At 36.9% G+C, this 20125-nt stretch overlaps 1 protein-coding gene across 3 annotated transcripts in view; it reads left to right on the forward strand.

The window, feature by feature from the left end:
• Positions 1-1849: 1849 nt before the first annotated feature.
• The window catches only part of UBE2D1 (ubiquitin conjugating enzyme E2 D1), a 29128-nt gene continuing 10852 nt past the window's right edge, over positions 1850-20125 (forward strand). For all 3 annotated transcript variants that reach the window (XM_053206896.1, XM_053206897.1, XM_015070191.3), the window contains exon 1: positions 1850-2112. Coding sequence is in view for 1 of the 3 variants with exons in the window: in XM_015070191.3 (XP_014925677.1) it covers positions 2089-2112 (24 nt within the window). In the remaining 2 variants the exon portion in view is untranslated. The remainder of the gene's footprint in view (positions 2113-20125) is intronic.

A 20125-nucleotide genomic window follows, 5' to 3' on the forward strand; every position in this document is an offset into this window, starting at 1 on the left:
ATATTCTTTCCTGCTTTGTCAAAGATTAATTGACCATATAACTGTGGTTTATTTCTGGATTTTCTATTCTGTAGTATTGACCTGTGTGTCTTTTTTTGTACCAGTACCATACTGTTTTGACTACTATAGCTTCAAGTAATACAACTTGAAGCCCAGAATTGTGCTGCCTCCAGCTTTGCTTTTCTTTTTTAAGTTTGCTTTGGCTATTCAAGTTTTTTTGTTGGTTTCATATAAATTTTAGGATTGTTTGTTCTAGCTCTCTGAAAAAAATGCTGTTTGAATTTTGATAAGGATTGCATTAAATGTACAGATTGCTTTGTATTGCAAAGTAAGGTTTTTAAGTTTATTTTGAGAAAGCAAGAGAGAGAGAGAGACAGAGAGAGGGAGAGAGAAAATTCTAAGAAGACTCTATGCTGACAGCATAGATGTGGGGCTCGACCTCACAAACCATGAAATCATGACCTGAGCCAAAATCAAGAGCCCCACGCTTCACCAAATGAGCCACCCAGGTGCTCCCCGAAGGGAAGTAATTTTTATAGAAAACTTCCAACATATTAGATACTGGCACATTATATATATCAATACCAATTAATTTTGATACATCCAAGGATGTATTGACAGAGGAGGGAACTGAGGTTTAAAGAGTTTAAAGTGGCTTAGCCACTGTCATGCAATGGGTAGGGGTCAGAGTGATCAGTCTACAAAGCCCATGCCCCTCCATCAACCCTGGGGTGCCTCCCAGTTTATGGGAGTTCAGGAGGTCTATCTTCTAGGAAGATATTAATGATGAGATCAAGACTTGGAATTCTGGGGCACTCCAGCTCTTGAGAAGAGGAGCTAGCCAAAGAAAAGGGAAAGACCCACCATGGTGCTATGGGTGTGGGTGAGTACTTTGAAAAGCAAAAGGGTGTTCAGCCGTCAAATGGTTCAAAAACATCAGGAAAGATGAAGAGTGAATTGGATCTGGTAATTAGAAGCTCAAGTGTGACCTTGGTGAAAACCAATTCTGCTGGTGCTGAAAGTAGAAGCCAAGTTTAAAAATTTTTTTTAATGTTTATTTATTATTGAGAAACAGAGAGAGACTGAGCATGAGCATGGGAGGGGCAGAGAGAAGGGGAGACACAGAATCTGAAGTAGGCTCCAGGCTCTAAGCTGTCTGCACAGAGCCGGACCAGGGGCTCCAACTCACAAATCCTCACAAACCTGAGATCATGACCTGAGCTGGAAGTCAGACGCTTAACTGATTTAGCCACCAGGCGCCCCAGTATAAGCCAGGTTTTAATGAGCACACAAGTTCATAAGAATTGAAGGAGTGAGGAGTGTCAGTAGACCGTATTGAGTATGGGCTGTGACAACAAGGTTAGGAGCCAATAGTGATGGCATACCTCAGAATTTGGAGTTCCAAGGAGGAGCAGGCATGAGGGATTAGCAGTGGATAGAGCAGGATAGAGTGGGCGCCTTTTGAAATAGGAACTAAGGAGGTAAGAAAGGAGTCATAATTGGTAGGTCTGTGCATGTGTGAGAAATTTGGGCAGTTTATACGGTTGAAAGTGAAATCTACAAAAGTAAAAATAAAGGATCAGCTGCAGCACATATTGGAAATCCCTGTAAGCTTACAAATTCCTAATTTGTTATCCCTCCTTTACAGATTCGGTACTTCAGGTTCAGTAACTTGATCAAAATCAAATTGCAAAGACCAACTCATGACCGCGAAGTTCTTAACCTAGGTTGAAGTCAGCAGTAACGACCTCGCCAGCGGCCGGCGGCCCGGGACACGGCTGGAACTACACTTCCCAGTGTGCCAGGCTGGGCGGGGCGCGAGCGGGGAGGGCGCAGGCTCCTTCCCAGAAGCAGAAGCGGAAACAAAAGAGTCTCGCCGGCGTCCCCTCCCGCACACTCGCGCACACTCACGCTCGGGCGCACTCGGAGCAGGCACCGGCTGCCGGAGCGAGTTGGCGAGCAGCGAGCCGGGGACCTGCAGGGTTGATCCAGCCGAGCGGAGAGCGAACAGAGCCCACGACGACCCTACGTCCCCGAACCCTGCAGCCGCCCCCAACCGGCCGGTGTCCCCGCCGCCCTCCCTGACCCATGGCGCTGAAGAGGATTCAGAAAGTGAGTGCGGAGGCCAGGCCTGGAGCGGCGGGGTGCGCTTCGGCTCCCTGTCCACACTCACCCGGGCGATGGTCCCGAAAGACGCGCTGAGAGGGCACGAGATGGGAGGGTGAGCGGGGATCCGGCCAGAGATGCCGGCCCGGCCAGAGGGCACTGGATAGGTGAGGTGGGAGCAGGTCCCCGGTGGCCGGAGGTGTTTGGAGGCGGGGGCCCCGCTGCGGGCTCGCGCAGGAGCTGAGCCGGGAGCCCTAGGGTGGAGATCCTTCTCGGGCTTCAGACCTTCCCGAAATCTGTGCTTCACGGTCACGACTGGATTTTGCCCTATACCGGTCTAGTTTTGGCCCCTGTCATGCTGTTTCCTCCACGCTGTTTCTTAAGCGCGTTCTCTTATGTTCTTGCTTCCCCGGGCTCCGGGAGAGGGCAAGGAAGGTGTGGTGGGCCTGCAGCCTTTCTCCTCGGTACTGTGGGTTTGTTCTTTTTCTCCTCTGCGGTTGGCTCCTGCTCAGATCCCCGAACGGGCTGGAAAAGCCCATTTGGGGCCCAGAAGCCAGGAGAAGCCTCTTTGCCTCTTCTATTTTGGTACCTCTTCTGCTGCCACTTCAGGTCACATAGCTGTAGTGAAAACATAGTTGCTGATACACAACAAGATGACCTCCTGGCTGTGATTCATCGTGAGTCAAGCCAAACAGGTTTTTTACCCCTTATGATAAACTTACATGTAAAGTTCGAAACACAAAGAAACTGCCACAGTTTAAGTTGTTTGATGCTTTGACACATGAGTATAGAATGAAGAAGAAATGTGTATGTTCATTCGACAAATATTTATCCATTCCAACTCTGTGTAAGGAATTATCTTCTCTTGCATAATACTGTATTTATTGCTACTGTTTCAGATGTGGACATCCCACAAAATTGGGGTTGGGGCATTTTTTTTCTGTTCAGTTTTATTTTTTGTTGGGTTATTGGTCTGTTCACTGACACAAGTTTTAAAAAGGTTTTATAGCTATAGTTTATGTGGAGAACACTGAGAATTTATATCTTAAATGGGGAATGTTTCAGCAAGTTAAGCCAACAACAGACAGCATGCCTTGTAAATAATTTTAGAAGAAATCAGTGCTACAGAAAATTTTTATTAGGTTTTTCAGGCATGAAGTGATAGAGATATATATACATTGTGCTGTCATCTTCTAGTACAGAGGACAGCAACTTTCAGGTCCAGACTTTTTTGTTGTTCAAACACTGAATCTGTAAAATACTGTGTGTGTTTGTGTGTGTGCGCGTGCCATTTGAGTGTCTTTCACTATAAAACTAACATCATTAAAACTAATTAACTTTCACTATAAAAGCTAACACTCCACATCTATTGATTAATGTTTTCTGATTTGAAGATAATGCAATTATACATTCAAAATTATCCTAGTTTTGAAGCCCTAATCAGCATCTTTGCCATGCCTTGTATACTTACAAATGATGATGTAATACTGGCTTACATTTGAATTAAACAACACACATGTTCCAAGGAAGTTTTAAAATTCCATTTCCTCCTTTCCTACTTGTGACAATTCTTCATAAGACTTTGCATATACCATTGCTTTTAAATAATGTAGAATTTGTCCACAGCAAGTAGACAAAGAAAATGGACACTATTTGTGAATACTTTACTGGGCAGTTGTCAGTCACCATGCTGAACCAATGTATTTGGCTTATATTTAGAATATGGAATACACCCAAATCATATTTTTAATTTATAACAGAGTTGCCTGGTAAAAAATAAAATCACATAAAATTGATGTTAGGCCTGTAACAAATTGATATTTTGGAGAATAAATTGGGGATCACATAATGTTGCATCTCTATGTGTCAGTCTTTGGCTTTCCTTTTTTGTTATCAGAAAAGTTGACTTGCACAAATCTCCCTTTCCACTAGTCACATGTTCCATTCCCTCAAACTTTAAGGGGTGTTATTTTGTTTGATTTCCCACTTTTCTTACTTTTCACACCTTGATTAGAAACCAGTTCCAGGTAAGGTGTGCTGTTTGCCTTATGAACAGTAACAAAGCCTTTTTTTTATATCGTCAGTATATAAATTTATATTTGAATCTTGGCATGTTCCAACCAAAGAAGATGAATATTAAAGAAGATGAATATTAACTTTTGGCCTTTCTCTGTAAGTGTATGAAAATAACACTATCCAATACCTTCCAGGTCATTGGGTTGTGATTTTCCTTTCCTAAAGTGGCAGACCTTAAAGTTGTGTAGAACTACTGAGAACTCTGCATTTTGGAGTTGAATGGAGGGTAGGGGCAGCTTCAGAATAGCTTTGGAACTGCTTCTACGGTAGCGTATTAGAAATAACTGTGGGACGTTTTCAGACTGTCCCCACTGTTGTAAATGGAAAGATGTTGAATCCCTTAGATAGGCTGGGGTGGAAAGAAGGTTGAGGATTATTATTCAGAGAAGGAACCTGAGGCCAGGAGTGAAGGAATGCTTTGTTTAAGTTAATCTCTGAAGAAGTGACTTGAGAATGTTGAAAAAGTCATGACTTCACATTTCTTTACCTCATGTGAAAAGATTAAAGATGGTTGAATTAAAATTGTATGTATATACGAAGCATGTAGATATCAATGCTTAAAATATATTTTTATAGTAAAGTATGCTAAATGACTTAATACTCTTATTTAGACATCCAGTGCCAGTTTTGCATTTCAGCTCATAAATTTACACACCCATGCCCTATTTTTTGATACAGTAGAAGATGTTATCACAGTCACCTAAATCACTAAAGGGAAAAATTTTGGACAAAGTCTGAGGAAAGATACCTAAGATATATTTGAAAAAAGAGGATAGTTTTTTAGCTGGGCATCTATTATTTTCTAGAATTATTTCTAAGTGTTTCTCTTATCAATACTATGTTTAATCCTTGATAAGCTTTTGTTGGAAATCACTTTTAAAATTATGAATGTTATGTCATAATACTGCATGTTTTGAAAACCAGAAGAAAAACAGGAGATCCTAATATAGTCATTATTATCATCTTAGTATATTTTTTTCTAGATTTTTTTTATTTGATAAATTGAAGTTATGATCATCATACTATCATGATATGATATTATTGCTTTTTTGGTCTTTTGAAAAGTGAAACAAAGAAGTTTTGTTTTGCAAATATAGCAACACAGATAACTACTCCTTAGTGTATAGTTCTATCCTCAAAATGGAATATTTGCTTTTTTAATAGTAATTTGACTTAAACTTCTTATGTAAGAAGATTAAAATACAACTTTATAAATGTTTTGAGCTGCTGAATTTTTTTATTTGTACAATTCCACAATATACTCTTTATATCAGTCTGGGAGATCTTAGGATACTTAAAAAAACAACCAAACCCTTTGTGGATAGAGCATCAAAGAGAAGAAGATCTGTTTTTTTATTTCTCGCTCTGTGACTTACTAGTCTGTTTCCCTATCCATATAATGATACTGTAGCTAAGTACAACCAGCATGTAATATATAATGATTACTCTGTGATAGGTGCTGTTCTAAGTGTTTGACATATATTAATTGATTTAACCATTAGTGAATCCAAGAAGTTGAAATAATTATTATCCCTGTTTTGCAGATGATGCAGCAGAGGCACAGAAAGTTGAGTAATGTATTGAGAATCACATATCTAATAAGTGGCAGTGCTAGGGTTCAAAACCAGGCAGTTGGCTTCAGATTCCATGCTATTAACCATTTTATTACATGGCTTTTCTTATCCAAATGGACATATCTATTGTATTTAAATTGATAGACATTTAGAGTCAAGTGAGTTTATGGTCATGATTTGCAAACTGGACTATTCTATACATATGTAAAGTGGTATTTAAACTTTGGCATATTTAATCATTTTCACTGATGCATCACACTGTGTTGTGCATTTTAAATCTCTGGTCTCAAGTAACATATGCTGAATCATTTAACATGGTAAATGAGTAATATAACTTTGTTTATTCTTGTTCTATCACTTAAAATTTTTCTCCTCCAAAGGGATTTAGAATAATTGTTTGGAATTTATAAATATTCTGTCAAAGTATCATTTCATTGTGAAGTTTTCATTTGAGAAAACTATTTATGAACTGATACAGCTGTTTAGTCCCTCTAGTGGCTTTGAGTAGCAGTCGACTGTTCAGATGACACAAATATGTTAGGAAGACTTGCAGATTACAAGATTAGGTCTAGGACTCCAGATTCTTTCAGTAAAGAAGGATACAACTTTGGGGCACCAGGGTGGCTCAATCTGTTAAGCATCCACTTTGGCTCAGGTCATGATCTCACAGTTCGTGGGTTTGAACTCCACGTCAGGGTCTGAGCTAGAAGCTCAGAGCCTGGAGCCTGCTTTGGATTCTGTCTCCCTCTCTCTGCCCCTCCCCCACTCATGTTCTGTCTCTGTCTCTCAAAAATAAATAAACGTTAAAAAAAAAGAAGGATATAATTTTAACAAAAATTTTAGAAAGGAAGAACACAGTATTTATGCTTCTTGGTAGATGAAGTGGTTTTCCTTGAGATGAAAGGAAGAAAGTGTTCTTTTTCTAAAAAGCCACAATGTCAGTTTTTTTGGCTTCTAAATCTTTGCAATTAAGCTCAATCTTCCTTTTACCCTGGGTATCATGTATTTTTCTTTCTTAATCACAACAAAAGTGTAAAAAAACAAGATAACCTATTATAGGTAAAGAGTTCTGAGGTCCTTCTCTGTGGAAATAAATAGCATAGATCTAAATGAAGCTGTTTATGCCTATTTTAGGAAGCCAAACATATTATAAAAACCAAGTTAGCAGGATGTGGGATTGCCCCCACTAAAGCAGAGTAGCATCCTTACATGCTTTAGTTCCCTGAAATACACATAGAAAGCATATTTAATGAGTGCTACTAATCAAAATAATAAGCCTGATACTTTCCATCAAACTGAATTAATGGTTGTCTATGACGTATTAGCTCTCCTGTCTTCCCACCTTCTTTTTAACAGTGGGTGAACTGATATTACATTAATTAAAAACAGGTATTGAGATACTTGTCCTGTCTCCTCTTAACCTTGTGATACTGGAATAAAAGATGCTAGAATATACAATCCAGATTTTCAGGGAATTGGAGGGATCCTCAGGCTATCTCAGAACATCTGTCTGAAGGCAAAACAGGTTCTATTTCTAGCCACTCTTGGTCAAGATGGCCTCTGAAAAGCTGAACTTTTTCTGCATTTAATTGGTTCTGGGATGAATTTGAAGGTTCTGTTAAACACATTACACAGTATTAGAGGCTACTATGTTCTGGAGTTGTCCTTTGTATGGGGAGGAAGCTACCATCCTGAAGCTTAGTTTGGTGCTACCCATCGTGTTTCTGGATGTTTCCTCCACTGCTCTCTATTCATATTATTCTGTTTTTTGTTTTGTTTTGTTTTGGTTTGTTTTGTGGCTCTTTCCCTTCAGTGTACCACATTGCTTATTAGATGCCTAGTATCCTTTCGGATTTATGAAAACCTTTCCAACAGGGATAAGGTTGGTGTGTTGCTTCCTTCTCTTTAAACTTACTTAGTAGTGCAAACAATCTGAGGATTCTCAGTGCAAATGACTACCTCCTTATGTCTGGATTTTGGGAGTCTGGATTTTGTTTAGAGGGAACCAAAAAGACCTGATGGCCTGTGCTCATTGTTCTTCTCTAAACCAGTAAAATTCTGGCCTGTGTTTTTGCTTCCCCTAAATTTTGATGTGTTGTATTTTCATTTAGTTAAAAATATTTCCTAATTTCCCATTTGATTCTTCAACCCTTGAGTTATTTAGAAGTATATTATTTATTCTCCCAATACTTGTGATTTTACAGATAGTTTTCTTCTCTTTTCGGTCTTTTTTTTTTTTTTTTTTTTATGTTTATTATTGAGAGAAACAGAGCCTGCATGGGAGGGGCAGACAGAGACAGGGACAGAGGATCTGAAGTGGGCTTCCCTCTGACAGCAGAGCCCAAGGTGGGGCTCAGAATGACAAACTGCCAGGACCTGACCTGAGCCGAAGTCAGACCCTTAACCTACTGAGCCACCCAGGTGCCCCCAGATAGCTTTCTGTTATTGATTCTGAGTTAATTCCATTATGAACAAAGAAATTGTTATTTGATTCCTTTTCAATATTTGGGATTTGTTTTATGGCCCAGTGTATGGTCTGTACTTTATCCTTCCATAATAGTGATGCCCTTCAGATGCCCAACATAGCTTTTGAATGAAAATATTTAATGAATTCCAGACTTCATTTTGCCAGTTTCTGGTTGGTGTCTGTAGAGCCTAGCTTATTTTTAAGGAATGAATGCCAAACCTTCCCAATGTCTTCTTGCACTTTTATGAGCTTCCAGAACAGGAGTGATGAAACCAATTTAGTGGGTCATAAACATCATTTTAAAAAATGGAATAGAAAATGGAATATTAATGCTTTAGGTATAGTAAGAGTGGTAGTGTTTCATGAAACTTTTTTTTTAATTATATATTTGTGCCTGTGCCCTGTGCCTGTGTGTATGTGTGCTAGGTTGTACTATATGTATCATATTTTTCTTGTTATGAATTGCTGTAAGAAAAGTATGAAAATGATTGTTCAATAGCATAAGATCCTTAGGTAAAATTAATATTATCAGAAATATATGCCACACATTCGTATGTGTGTATATATAGAGAGAGCAAATGGACATACATACACATAGAAACACATATACATATATATGTATATATATATTCACATATACAGTATAAAGTACTGTAGCCTTGGAAACCATTCTATTTGCTACAAACCGCCAATGCTCATTGTTTTCTACTAAAAGTTGTAGCATTTGTGATATATAACCACAGTATTCAAGAATAGTGCTGAGTGATACTGATTGATTTATTATGCAAATACTTATTAAGTACCTGCTGTATAACAGTTATTTGGGATAGAACTGTAAGAAGTGATACATAATAAATATTTGGCAAATATTGAAAGATATGTTGGTCTTTTAAGTAGTTTTTAAGAAATAGGCTGCTAGCTTTTATTCTTTCATTTTTTTTCTTTCTTTTTTTCCTGAAGCACCTTTCTTGGTTACTATGAAGTAAATAGTAACTTTTGATAACGTAGCATTGAAAATGCTCTATGTTGCATGTTACATTATGTGTTAGAATTGTATTATGCATTTTGAAAAGTTGTCTGTAATTTTTTATCATGTTTTTCTTGCCTCTCAGAGTATCTTTAAACAAAAACACTCCTCAAAGCTATGGAGTAGTGTTCATTTCTAACCTTTTGTAAAATTAGAGTTCCTGGGAAAAGATAAAAAGAATCCCTTTTCATTTCCTCACTTGTCACACTTTTGTGTTTCTTGAGTATGGCTGAAACTGTACAAATGGCCTTAATTCAAGTACCAGAGTATTGTTGGCTCCAATATTGATTGAGAATAATGGGCTGTAGTTACTGTAGCCTTGAGGTGAGTATTGTTTCAGGGTGGGGAGAGTGCTGGAGTGGAAATCAGATGGTCTGAGCCTTTGTTCTAACTTTGGCTTTATGACCTTGGCCAAGATACTCATAGTCTTTATTTTCTTTATCTAGAAATGATGCATTGAACTAGATAATTTCTGTGGTCCTTTCTGATTTATAATGAGTCTTTTAAGATGTCTTACTCTTTGATTAAAAAGCAGTTATTTGTGATGCAAATAAGATATATTTCTGTTTTTGTACCAGTATCATAACAAGCTTTTCTAATTCCATTTAGCTTCCATCTGTTTCACAGGTATCTTTAAAGTATAGAGATCGTTTTATCCACATATTTAGAAAACTGCCTTATACAGCTACCTTCCATGTAGTAGATTTTTTTGGATTCTAGTTAATGCATTTATGGAGCACCTTCTGTATATAAGGCATATACAAAATGAAATAAGGAGATACATGGAAAAGTGATGTATAGCTAGCATGAACCTAAGAAATTTAAAACTATTAATAGTGAGAAAGATACCATAATTATTAGGTAGACTTATGAAAGTACAATAAGGAAAATGTAATGTATTTGAACAGAAAGAGAGTTGAAGGTGGGAGAGACCAAATTTATTTAGGGAAGATCAGGAAAAATATTATGCAGATGGAATTAGATATAGGTTTGGAAGAATGGGTAGCATTTTTAAAGATGAGGTTCATAAAGGAAGGTACAGAAATGAAAGCACCAGAAAGTACTTGTCTTGTTTAGGAAGGAACAGATAATCCTGCCTTTGGGAAGCATTTGGGGAATAGTAGACATACAAGTTCATACAGTGGAGGGCCTTGAAGACTCATCATGAGAAATGTGTACTTAATGCTTCAAATTTGGGAAAGTTTGGGAAGCCATTGAAGTTTTTTGAGTAAGGAAGTAACATTCTTAATCATATTCTTAGGTATCCATTCTTGCCCTCATAGAACATAGGATTGTTTACCATTTATGATTACAAATCTGATGAATGTCATAGTATAGAGTTCTCTGGGAATATAGCAGAGACCCTTTGAAGTGTTCAAGCAAAACCTTAAGAAAATGTGTTTAAGATGAGACTTTAAAGGTAAAAGGAAAGTAGGTAAAGTGAATGAGTGTGTGTGTGGTGGGGAGGTGCTTAGGAGTCTTCTATCTAAAAGGAAACAAGGGACAAAATAGCATTTGGGGGACTTTAAAGTTATGATTGGTATGGAGAGCATTGGGGGAAAATGGTTGCAGAGAGGAGTCAGATGCTAGAAGGCCTGGTAATAAGCCATTTTAAGGATTTATAAATTTTATGTTAAAGCTAATGAAAAATATTGAAAGGGTTCAACTTGGTACTTTGAGAAGATGATTTTAACTACAGTGTCTTGGTAGAGAAATAGGACAAGTCAGTTAACCCACTACACTTGTTTAAGTGAGATCCAAAGAGGGTCTGAGCTAGGATGGTGGCAGAAGACATTTGGAAAGAGGGTTATATGAGAAACCCTGGCCTTTTTGAGTTGGTCTGACCCACCCATGCCTACTTGGCCTTTCAGATCAGATCTCTAAAGCTCGGTGGTCAAGGCAGTCTCTTCAGACCCCTACTACCCAATTTGTTCTCAGATACTTTAATAGTGTCTCCCTGATTTGAACCTTTGGCTTCTTATGCTGAAATGTCTCATCTTGCTCTTCTCAGACTTTTTTTGTCCATTGGACCTCAGTTTTTTATATTCTGGGACCCTTTCAGTGGGAGGGATTTGGACTGAAGGAGAATCTGAACAACTTGTACTGATTAATATGAGGGATGGGAGAGTGGGGTGGGATATGATGAAGGAATCAGATGGTGATGCTAAAGTTTAGAGTTTGGATTACTGGAAAAAGTATATTTTTATCATAATACTTCATAAAGAAGACTGAAATACAGTTTTTACTGGGATATCTTAGATTTATCTGAGATGCATTTTTATTTATGTAATTCCTGTGATGGAAATATATGTAAAGGAGGTGACTGGGAGTCTTTTCTTTAAGAGGAAGCTATGTTTTAAACTACAGGCAAGATAATATTGTGGGAAATTGAAAGTCATTATGACTGCTGTAGAAATCACTGGGAAAAAGTGGTTGCAGATCTGAGATATTGGGTAGATGATGTCCCTAATCTTGACCTCAAACATTTATTCCAAATTATGCTCTTTATAACTCTGGTTCAATAAATACTATTTTGATGTAACAAAGTCAGTAGCATAACTGCTTTCTTCATCTTTTTTTGTGCGGAATTTGGCTGTATTATTATTATTGATTGATTGACTGATTTTTTAATAAATAGCCTTTACCAGAGATATCTGATCCAGAGACAGTGAAGCAGCGAGGACCATTGTGTTGAAATGAGTAGTTCCTATGACTTAATCAATTGGATGCCATCAGCGTTTTGAAGTCTTCCAGGAAAAATCTGCATGGTTAATAATAAAGCTGTCCTTTAATTCAAGAGTTTAAGGAGGTTCTGTATATGGAGACCTTTCTGACAATTGTTTGATATCTCTATTGAAATAGCTCTAGTCAGCTGGATAAGGAGACCAGAGTCTGAACTCTGAGCCTGTGAAATGTTTATTTACAGACAAATCAAATATAGCTCATATATCCCTTTAGAGACAACATCAAAAATACAATGTGGTAAGAATCACTGTCTTGTTTTAGGAGTTTTCAGGTAAAGATAGTTGTGTCACATGAATTAATTGCCTGTTGAGCCAGGGTTTATGAAATAATGTTTTCATATGCTTTGGGTTCAGTAATTTAGATTTTGGACTGTAAATCAGTCCCTATGAACAGGCTGTGCATTAATGTCCTTTACACACATCCAGTGGGGTATATATTGTATCTATTACAGAGATTTAGACCTTCTGAACATTGAAGCTAGAGAACAACCAAGCTTTTTCAGTCTAGTCAGCATAATTTTTTAGAGAATATTTACTGCATAGTGTCATATTAAGTTTGATGGTAAATAAATAAGGCAGCTCTGACTTGTTAGCTTTCATTCTCCACTGTTCAGGTTGGACTGTTAGCCTTCTGGGAACTGAGAGATTAATGCAAGCCTCTCTTCTCTTAGATTCCCTTCTTTGTTTCCTTTTATTTGTTTACTTTCTTTGAATTAGGCTGCCTCATCTACTTTTAGATTTTTAAATTCCCTAGAGGCAGGGACTGTGTCTAGGTTGGTTTTATGGAGAACATTCAGCATATTGTGGGGGTGTTATAAACATGCCATCTGTGTCAATTTAAAATTCAGTTTCAGACCTCTTAGTACTTTCCTTTGTGTCTACTTGGTTATAGAAATCTGAACTGGAATAGAGGTGCTTAGCCATGTAAGGCTATATAAATCCATTAAGTACACATTTTTGTGGACGTATAATGCTTCTATAGTTCCAGTCAAAATCTGCCTTTCATATACAATATCTTATATTTTTATCTTTAAATTTAGATACCCTAATTAGTTTTTTTATTTGAATGTTAATCACATTGGAATAGAAAATTGCTTCACTGAAAGATTACTTTTGTCTGGAGCATCTTTCACCAGTTTGATGGTATTTATTGCCTGATCTGTGTTTAGGTATAAGGTTAGTTTGTTTTAAGCTTACTTTGTCTCATAGGAGAAGAAGGAAATTGGATCAACTATGTATTTCAATTTTAGATTTTAAAAGTCACTGGAAATGAAATTGGAAGATACACCCATACATTAGACACACACACACACACACACACACACACACACACACACACACCACATAGTCTGTTGACTATAATGAATTTCTTTTCATATATGGATTCATGACTAGTCTCATTGTTTGATAGACATCTGTTAACATTAGAAGATTTCTACATATTTCTGTTAGGTATATACCTGACAGTAAACTTGCTGGGTCATTAAGTATTCCTGTGTTTACCTTTGGTAGTTAAGGTCAAACTTTGCCTCATTCACCAGCAGCATGAGAGTTCCAGTTGCCTACCATCTTTGCCAACACTTAAATTTTTTCTGGCTTTTTCACTTTAACTATTCTGCTGGGTTTGTGGCATCATCACATTTTGGTTTTAATTACATTTTTCGTTGATGCCTAATGAAGCCAAGCCCCTTCTCATATATGTATTGGCTGTTTGGATAGTCTTGTCTTGTCTTGTCTTGTCTTTTCCTTTCCTTTCCTTTTCTCTTCTCTTTTTTTCTTCCTTCCTTCCTCCCTCCTTTCCTTTCTTTCTTTCTTTCTTTCTTTCTTTCTTTCTTTCTTTCTTTCTTTCTTTCTTTCTTTCTTTCTTTCTTTCTTTCTTTCTTTCTTTCTTTCTTTCTCAGTCTCTTTTATAAAGTGCCTATTCGAATCTGTCTTTTAAAAATTGATCTGTAGATGGGGCGCCTGGGTGGCGCAGTCGGTTAAGCGTCCGACTTCAGCCAGGTCACGATCTCGTGGTCCGTGAGTTCGAGCCCCGCGTCGGGCTCTGGGCTGATGGCTCAGAGCCTGGAGCCTGTTTCCGATTCTGTGTCTCCCTCTCTCTCTGCCCCTCCCCCGTTCATGCTCTCTCTCTCTCTCTGTCCCAAAAATAAATAAACGTTGAAAAAAAAATTAAAAAAATAAAAATTGATCTGTAGATAAAGATTTTACATATTCTGGATGTGGTTCTTTTGTCAGATATGTATATTACAAATATTTTCTTCTGTTTGATGGTTTGCTTGCCCTTTAATACTTTTAATGTGTCTTTCGATGAACAAATGTTCTTGATTTTAGTCCAGTCCAAATTTTTTATTTTTTCCCTTATGGGTAGTGCTCTTTGTTTGTGTCCTGCTTAAGAAGTTTCTGTCTCCTCCAAGGTCATGAAGACATTTTATGTTTCCTTTTAAAAGCATTATTTTATCTTTTAAATGTAAACCTATGATCTATTTAGAATTGACTTTTGGATATGGTTTGAAGTGGGAGAGGTCAAGGTTTATTTTTTTCCCATATGGATACCCAGATGACCATCTATTGAAAAAATTTTTCTTTTCCTCCACTAGAATGCTGCTGACTTCACTTTTAATTTTTGAAGGCTAAGTTTGCCATTGTTTTCTTTCCATTTGAAATACATTGATAAATAAAGTAAATACTCATGGTCCCACTCATATGTCAAACACCATCACTTTTGCTTCTACATCAAAAGTGCTATTTGTTTATCAGAAATAGTGATAATATCCTAAGTTGGGTTTAAAGGATATATTGTCCATTTCTTTCATGTGCAACTCTCTGCAGTTAAACTTTATAGAGCCCTAGGGAGATACCACCCCATTAAAGTGTGTGAAAGATACCCCCTGGATTTGGCTTATGCCCTGTGTGGCAAAATGAGGCAGCCCTAACTGCTACTTGTAATAACTGGCTAATACAAAAACAAAATACATTAAGTTTTCTGTGCTGTAGCAATCCACCTTTTGCAAATAAGGGTTATTTTTATTTAAGTATAGTATTGTAGTGTGCCACAGGTTTAAAGGGGTAGAGTAGGAGATAGTCTTTGAGGTAGTATATGTGGCTTTCCCGAATTTACTAGATCATATAACCTTATTTATTAATGTTTCATACTTGTACTTATTTTTTATTTAAAAGGTAGTTAGTGTCAGTCCAGATATTCTATGCCAGTTCCTTACTAGATCACACTTCTGTCCTAGGAAGAAACTTTCTAAGATCCTTAGAATGTTCTAAACTTGAGTAAACACATTCAGAAGATGACTCTTGAGGTGTATGGCTACTCTTAAATGTATTTGCTTGGAGACAGAACCATTTTTAAGTTTCTAAGAATCTAGAGGCCCTCTTTATTATAGCTTTTAAACTGTGTCTTATGAAGTTATTTTTTTCCACAAATCAGTTCTCCTTGAATTTCATGCCTCAGATTAATCATCAACAAATATGCCTGACTGGTGACTTAGGAGGATTTTTATAAGCATCATAACCTGATATCATTAAGTCTTTAAAACATTGGGAGGGTAAAGGTGGGATAATAGTATAAAAACAGAATCATAATCCCTATTAGATAGGATGTGGAACTGCTTAATAAACGTTTGCTATAATTAGTCCACTGGTTAAATTAATCATGGGACAAAAAACAACAAAAACAAAAAACTCTGTCATTGCCACAAACTGCGACCCTATCCCTGGGCAGCTCTGTCACCAAGGATTGCCAGTGGTTGGAAGATACCTTACTTTGAGCCTGGTCAACTCAGCACAAACCCCTAACTCCTGTCAGAAAAGCAACCAAAAGCTGTATCCTGACATTAGGTCAGCAGCATCCTAAATAAACAATAAGGATGGAATATTTAGAGTTATGAGGTCTTCTAAACCAGAAAAAAAACCCAAAAATTACTAATGAGAATTTTGTGTGGCTTTGGCTATTTTACTAGAATATCATACATTCTGTAAATTGAAAATAGTTGCAGCAGTAGCATGATTTTTAATACTTTAATGATTAATATTCTTTTGAGATTCATTTTTAGGTATGATTATATGTTACTTAAAAGGCCACCTCGGTGTTTTTAAGTGAACTGCACTCTTCTCTCTTAACACCTGTTATTACAATACTCTTTTTATTATATGTAGTCTACATGGCTACCTAAGGGAATAATTGATTCTGATTCTGTTGCCAAGTCTAATTATTTGCATTTCTTTAATGTTTTTATTTATTTTTGAGAAAGAGAGACACAGAGAGACAGATCATGAGCGGGGGAGGGGCAGAGAGTGAGCAAGACTCAGAATCTGAAACAAGCTCCAGGCTCCAAGCTGTCAGCACAGAGCATGATGCAGGGCTCGAACTGGAGATGATATCATGAATGGAGCCAAAGTTGGACGCTTAACTGACTGAGCCACCCAAGCACCCTAATCATTTGTATTTCTAAAAGATTGAAATTTGAGTTGTCTATTCCCTGCTGATCATGTTTTTCCTTAAATTTTATTGGTTAGCTGAAATCATATCACACACCCTATATGAAAGGCATTGTGCTAAGGGTTATGGAGGAATCCGTGAATAAAATGCATTAAAACCCTAGTTTAAAAAAAAAAAAAAAACATTCTGGTAGAAGAGGAAAAGGAAGGAAGAAATAAGTTCTTATTATTATATATGCCAAATATTTAGGTACTTTTGCATTTTCATTCAATTTTCAATATAGTTCTTCAGGGTTACCAGTGATGTCCCCAGATGAGGCACTTGATACTCAAAGAGGTTAAGTTGCCCAGAGTCACACAGCTAGTAAAGGTTAGTGCAAGGCCAGATTTCATCCAAGTCCGAACCCAAAACTTGTGGTCAGTGACTGTTGAGAAGATGGCCACTATTAAGGAGAATGGGTAAATTTTGGGCATAGGGAAACAGAAAGATTATTTTAGGAGAAAGAAAATTGTGAAGGCCAGAAAATTTAGCCTTGTTACAACCAAGTAATCAGGTGGAACCTGACTAGATGCTCTCAAACTTTTGGTTCTTAGGACCTCCTTGTATTAAAAGCATTGAGGGCTTCAAAGAGCTTTTTTGTTTGTATGGGTTATATCTATTAATATTTACCATATGAGAAACAAAAACAAATTTAAAAATAGTAATTTAGAAATAACAGAACCATTACATATTAACATCAAGTAACATTTTTATTAAAAATAACTTTTCCAGGGGCACCTGGGTGGCTCAGTTGGTTAAGCATCCAACTCTTGACTTCGGCTCAGGTCATGATCTAACGGTTCATGAGTTTGAGCCCCACATTGGAGCTGCACTGTCAGTGCAGAGCCTGCTTAGGATTCGGTCTCTGTCTTTCTCTCTGCCCCACCCCCACTTGTGCTCTCTCTCTCAAAATAAATAAGAATTAAAAAAATCAAAATCTAAGAATTAGATGATAGTTGAATCCTCATATCTGCTTAGGAATTCAGTCTGTTACAATATCACATGCCATATAACTGGAAAACTCCACTGTATACTCATGAGATATTGAGAGTGAAAAAAGGTAAATAACATGTTAGTTTTATCATGAAATTAATGCTGTCTGCATAGACCTCCTGAAGGTGTTTTAGAAAACCCATGGGACTTCTTTGGAGTATTATTGGGCAAGCTTGTGAAAGAGAACCCAATTGAGTATGTAGGGTTGAGTTCATTGGTTAGGTTTGGTTTTAATAAACAATGCGGGAGCCACTGAAATTTTCTAAGGAAGATGAAATAGAGCTGTGCTTTTAGAAGATTATTCTACACATAATGCATAGATTTGGGAAGCAATTATAGTTGTACTATAATTGGTTGTTGAGGTAACTGTGATAAGCAGTGTAACAGATATTGAGAATATATTGTACTCTTCATCTGACTATACATGAAGGACAAGAGAAAGAGTCAAAACGATGCTGAGATTTTTGAGCCTTGTGACTGGGAGACTAATACTCTATTAGTAGATCTAGGAAACACAGGAGAAGAAGTAAGCTTGAGAAGGAAAGTAGTGGATTAAGTTTTAGAAAAATGTACAAAATCTACAAAAAAAAATGTTTTACGTTATTACGTTGAAATAAATTTAGTCTTAGAGAAAAGTTACAAAAAATGATACAAAAAATTCATATGTATCCTTCACCTATTTTTCCCTAATATCTACAACTTACATAACCATAGTACATCTATCAAAATGAAAAAAGTAACATTAAGTACAATACTATAAACTAAACTCCTGACCTAACTCAGATTTCACCAGTTTTTCTACTGTTCTTTTCCTATTTGAGGATCCATTCTGGGACCCCACACTGAATTTATTTGTTATGTCTCCTTAGTACATATATTGTATATGTATTAAGATATGTACTAAGATAGTTCCTCGGTTTTCCTCTTACAAAAATTATTTAGTGAAAAGAGAAGATGTTTATTTTAAGTGTAGTGGAAAAAAAGTGTCTTTTCATCTTTTTAAAAATACCTAAGAACCTGAGTAAAATTTCACTATTTTTTCTTTAAAAAGTTACAAAAGTGGGCGCCTGGGTGGCTCAGCCAGTTAAGCGTTCGACTTCGGCTCAGGTCATGATCTTGCAGTTTGTGAGTTCGAGCCCCGGGTTGGGCTCTGTGCTGACAGCTCAGAGCCTGGAGCCTGCTTTGGATTCTGTGCCCCTCCCTCTCTCTCTGCCCCTCCCCTGCTCTCAGTCTGTCTCTCTGTCTCTCAAAAATAAATAATAAAAATATTTTTAAAAAATAAATGGTTTTAAATGCTTTGTCTTTGAGACCTTTTGCCTTTAGTCAGTGTGAGGTAAAAGCATGGCCATGAGGAGGCCTAGGCAAGGGATTAAAATGAAACAGTTATTTGGAGACTACCTATAGTGTACATCCTAGATTTCGAGGTACTTGGTGGAATAGGAAGAAGTGTTCAGGAAGTCAGAGCCAGGGTCGGGTTGTGAACTGTATTTTAGAGCGGCTTCCATGAGCAGTAAGAAATGTGAAGTTAGGTTTTGGCTCTTACATGAGGATCTTATGGACTTGAGCAATTTGTATAATTCAGTGATGATTCTTACAGAGACAGTGGAGAGAGGAGCAAAGGAAGAGATTACTAATCCTAGAATTTCCTTTTGAAATAACATAAGTCACTAAACTATTTTTAATAAAAAATTTATGTGGCTGTGATGATAGAAGTAGATAAGTAAGAATGCCAATTAAATCAGAAAAACTATAAATCAATAATAAGACAGTTTTTGAAAAACTTGGAGTAAACTAAATCAGAAGAGACAATTTAACAAGGATAAGTAGTTCTTGCTTTGTGTGTGTGTGTGTGTGTGTGTGTGTGTGTGTGTGTGTGTGTGTGTGTCCTATCTTAAAAGTACACTGGCTGCTGAATAAGAACAAAAGGGTGGGGTTTTGGTTTCTTTGGTTTTAGTTTTTGTTTGTTATATATTTCACCCCCTTAGCAAGTCTCAGAATTCCTCATTTTTCTTTATTCAGTTTTAGGAATCTGTAGTTTTCTGGGTGAGGGAGAGTATATTTTGAGCCTTTTGTTTTCTGTTGGTTCTGTCTGTACCTAGACAAAATAGTTTCATTTATATATTTCCAAATATATCAGGGCATATTTCTAGAGATGTGGTTTAAGAAAGGTATAGAACCTTAGATATTTAGACGCCTAAAAAGTCTAGGATGTGTTAGTCTCCTCACCTAAGCATTAGTGTCATTATTAGTAAGTAATGATCAATCTCACTGTTAAGAATGTTTGATGTACTGTCAGCTGCTTCTTTCCTATAATAAGTGAGCTTTAAATAGACAACTTAAGAACATAACCTTTACAGTTCAGTTGTGAGATTTTCTCTCTTGTCCTGAGCTCTAACTGCTCCTAACAGGAGGTAGAATCAGGGCACAAAAATATAAAAACAAGATAACCTTTATTTTTCTATAATATGTTAAGGAGATTTGAAGAACAGTTTAACATTTAAAATTTGAACATGATTCAAGGCTATTACAAATAAAATTAATATGGAGTTGTTAGTATACAAAATAAATTTATGTATTTATGTATATTTGATATATTCACACATACAATAGTTCTGTAAAAGCTGTATGGAAGTTATTTATAACTTCCAGTTT

The sequence above is a fragment of the Acinonyx jubatus genome, chromosome D2, assembly GCF_027475565.1.
Source record: "Acinonyx jubatus isolate Ajub_Pintada_27869175 chromosome D2, VMU_Ajub_asm_v1.0, whole genome shotgun sequence".
In the NCBI taxonomy this organism is placed as follows: domain Eukaryota; kingdom Metazoa; phylum Chordata; class Mammalia; order Carnivora; family Felidae; genus Acinonyx; species Acinonyx jubatus.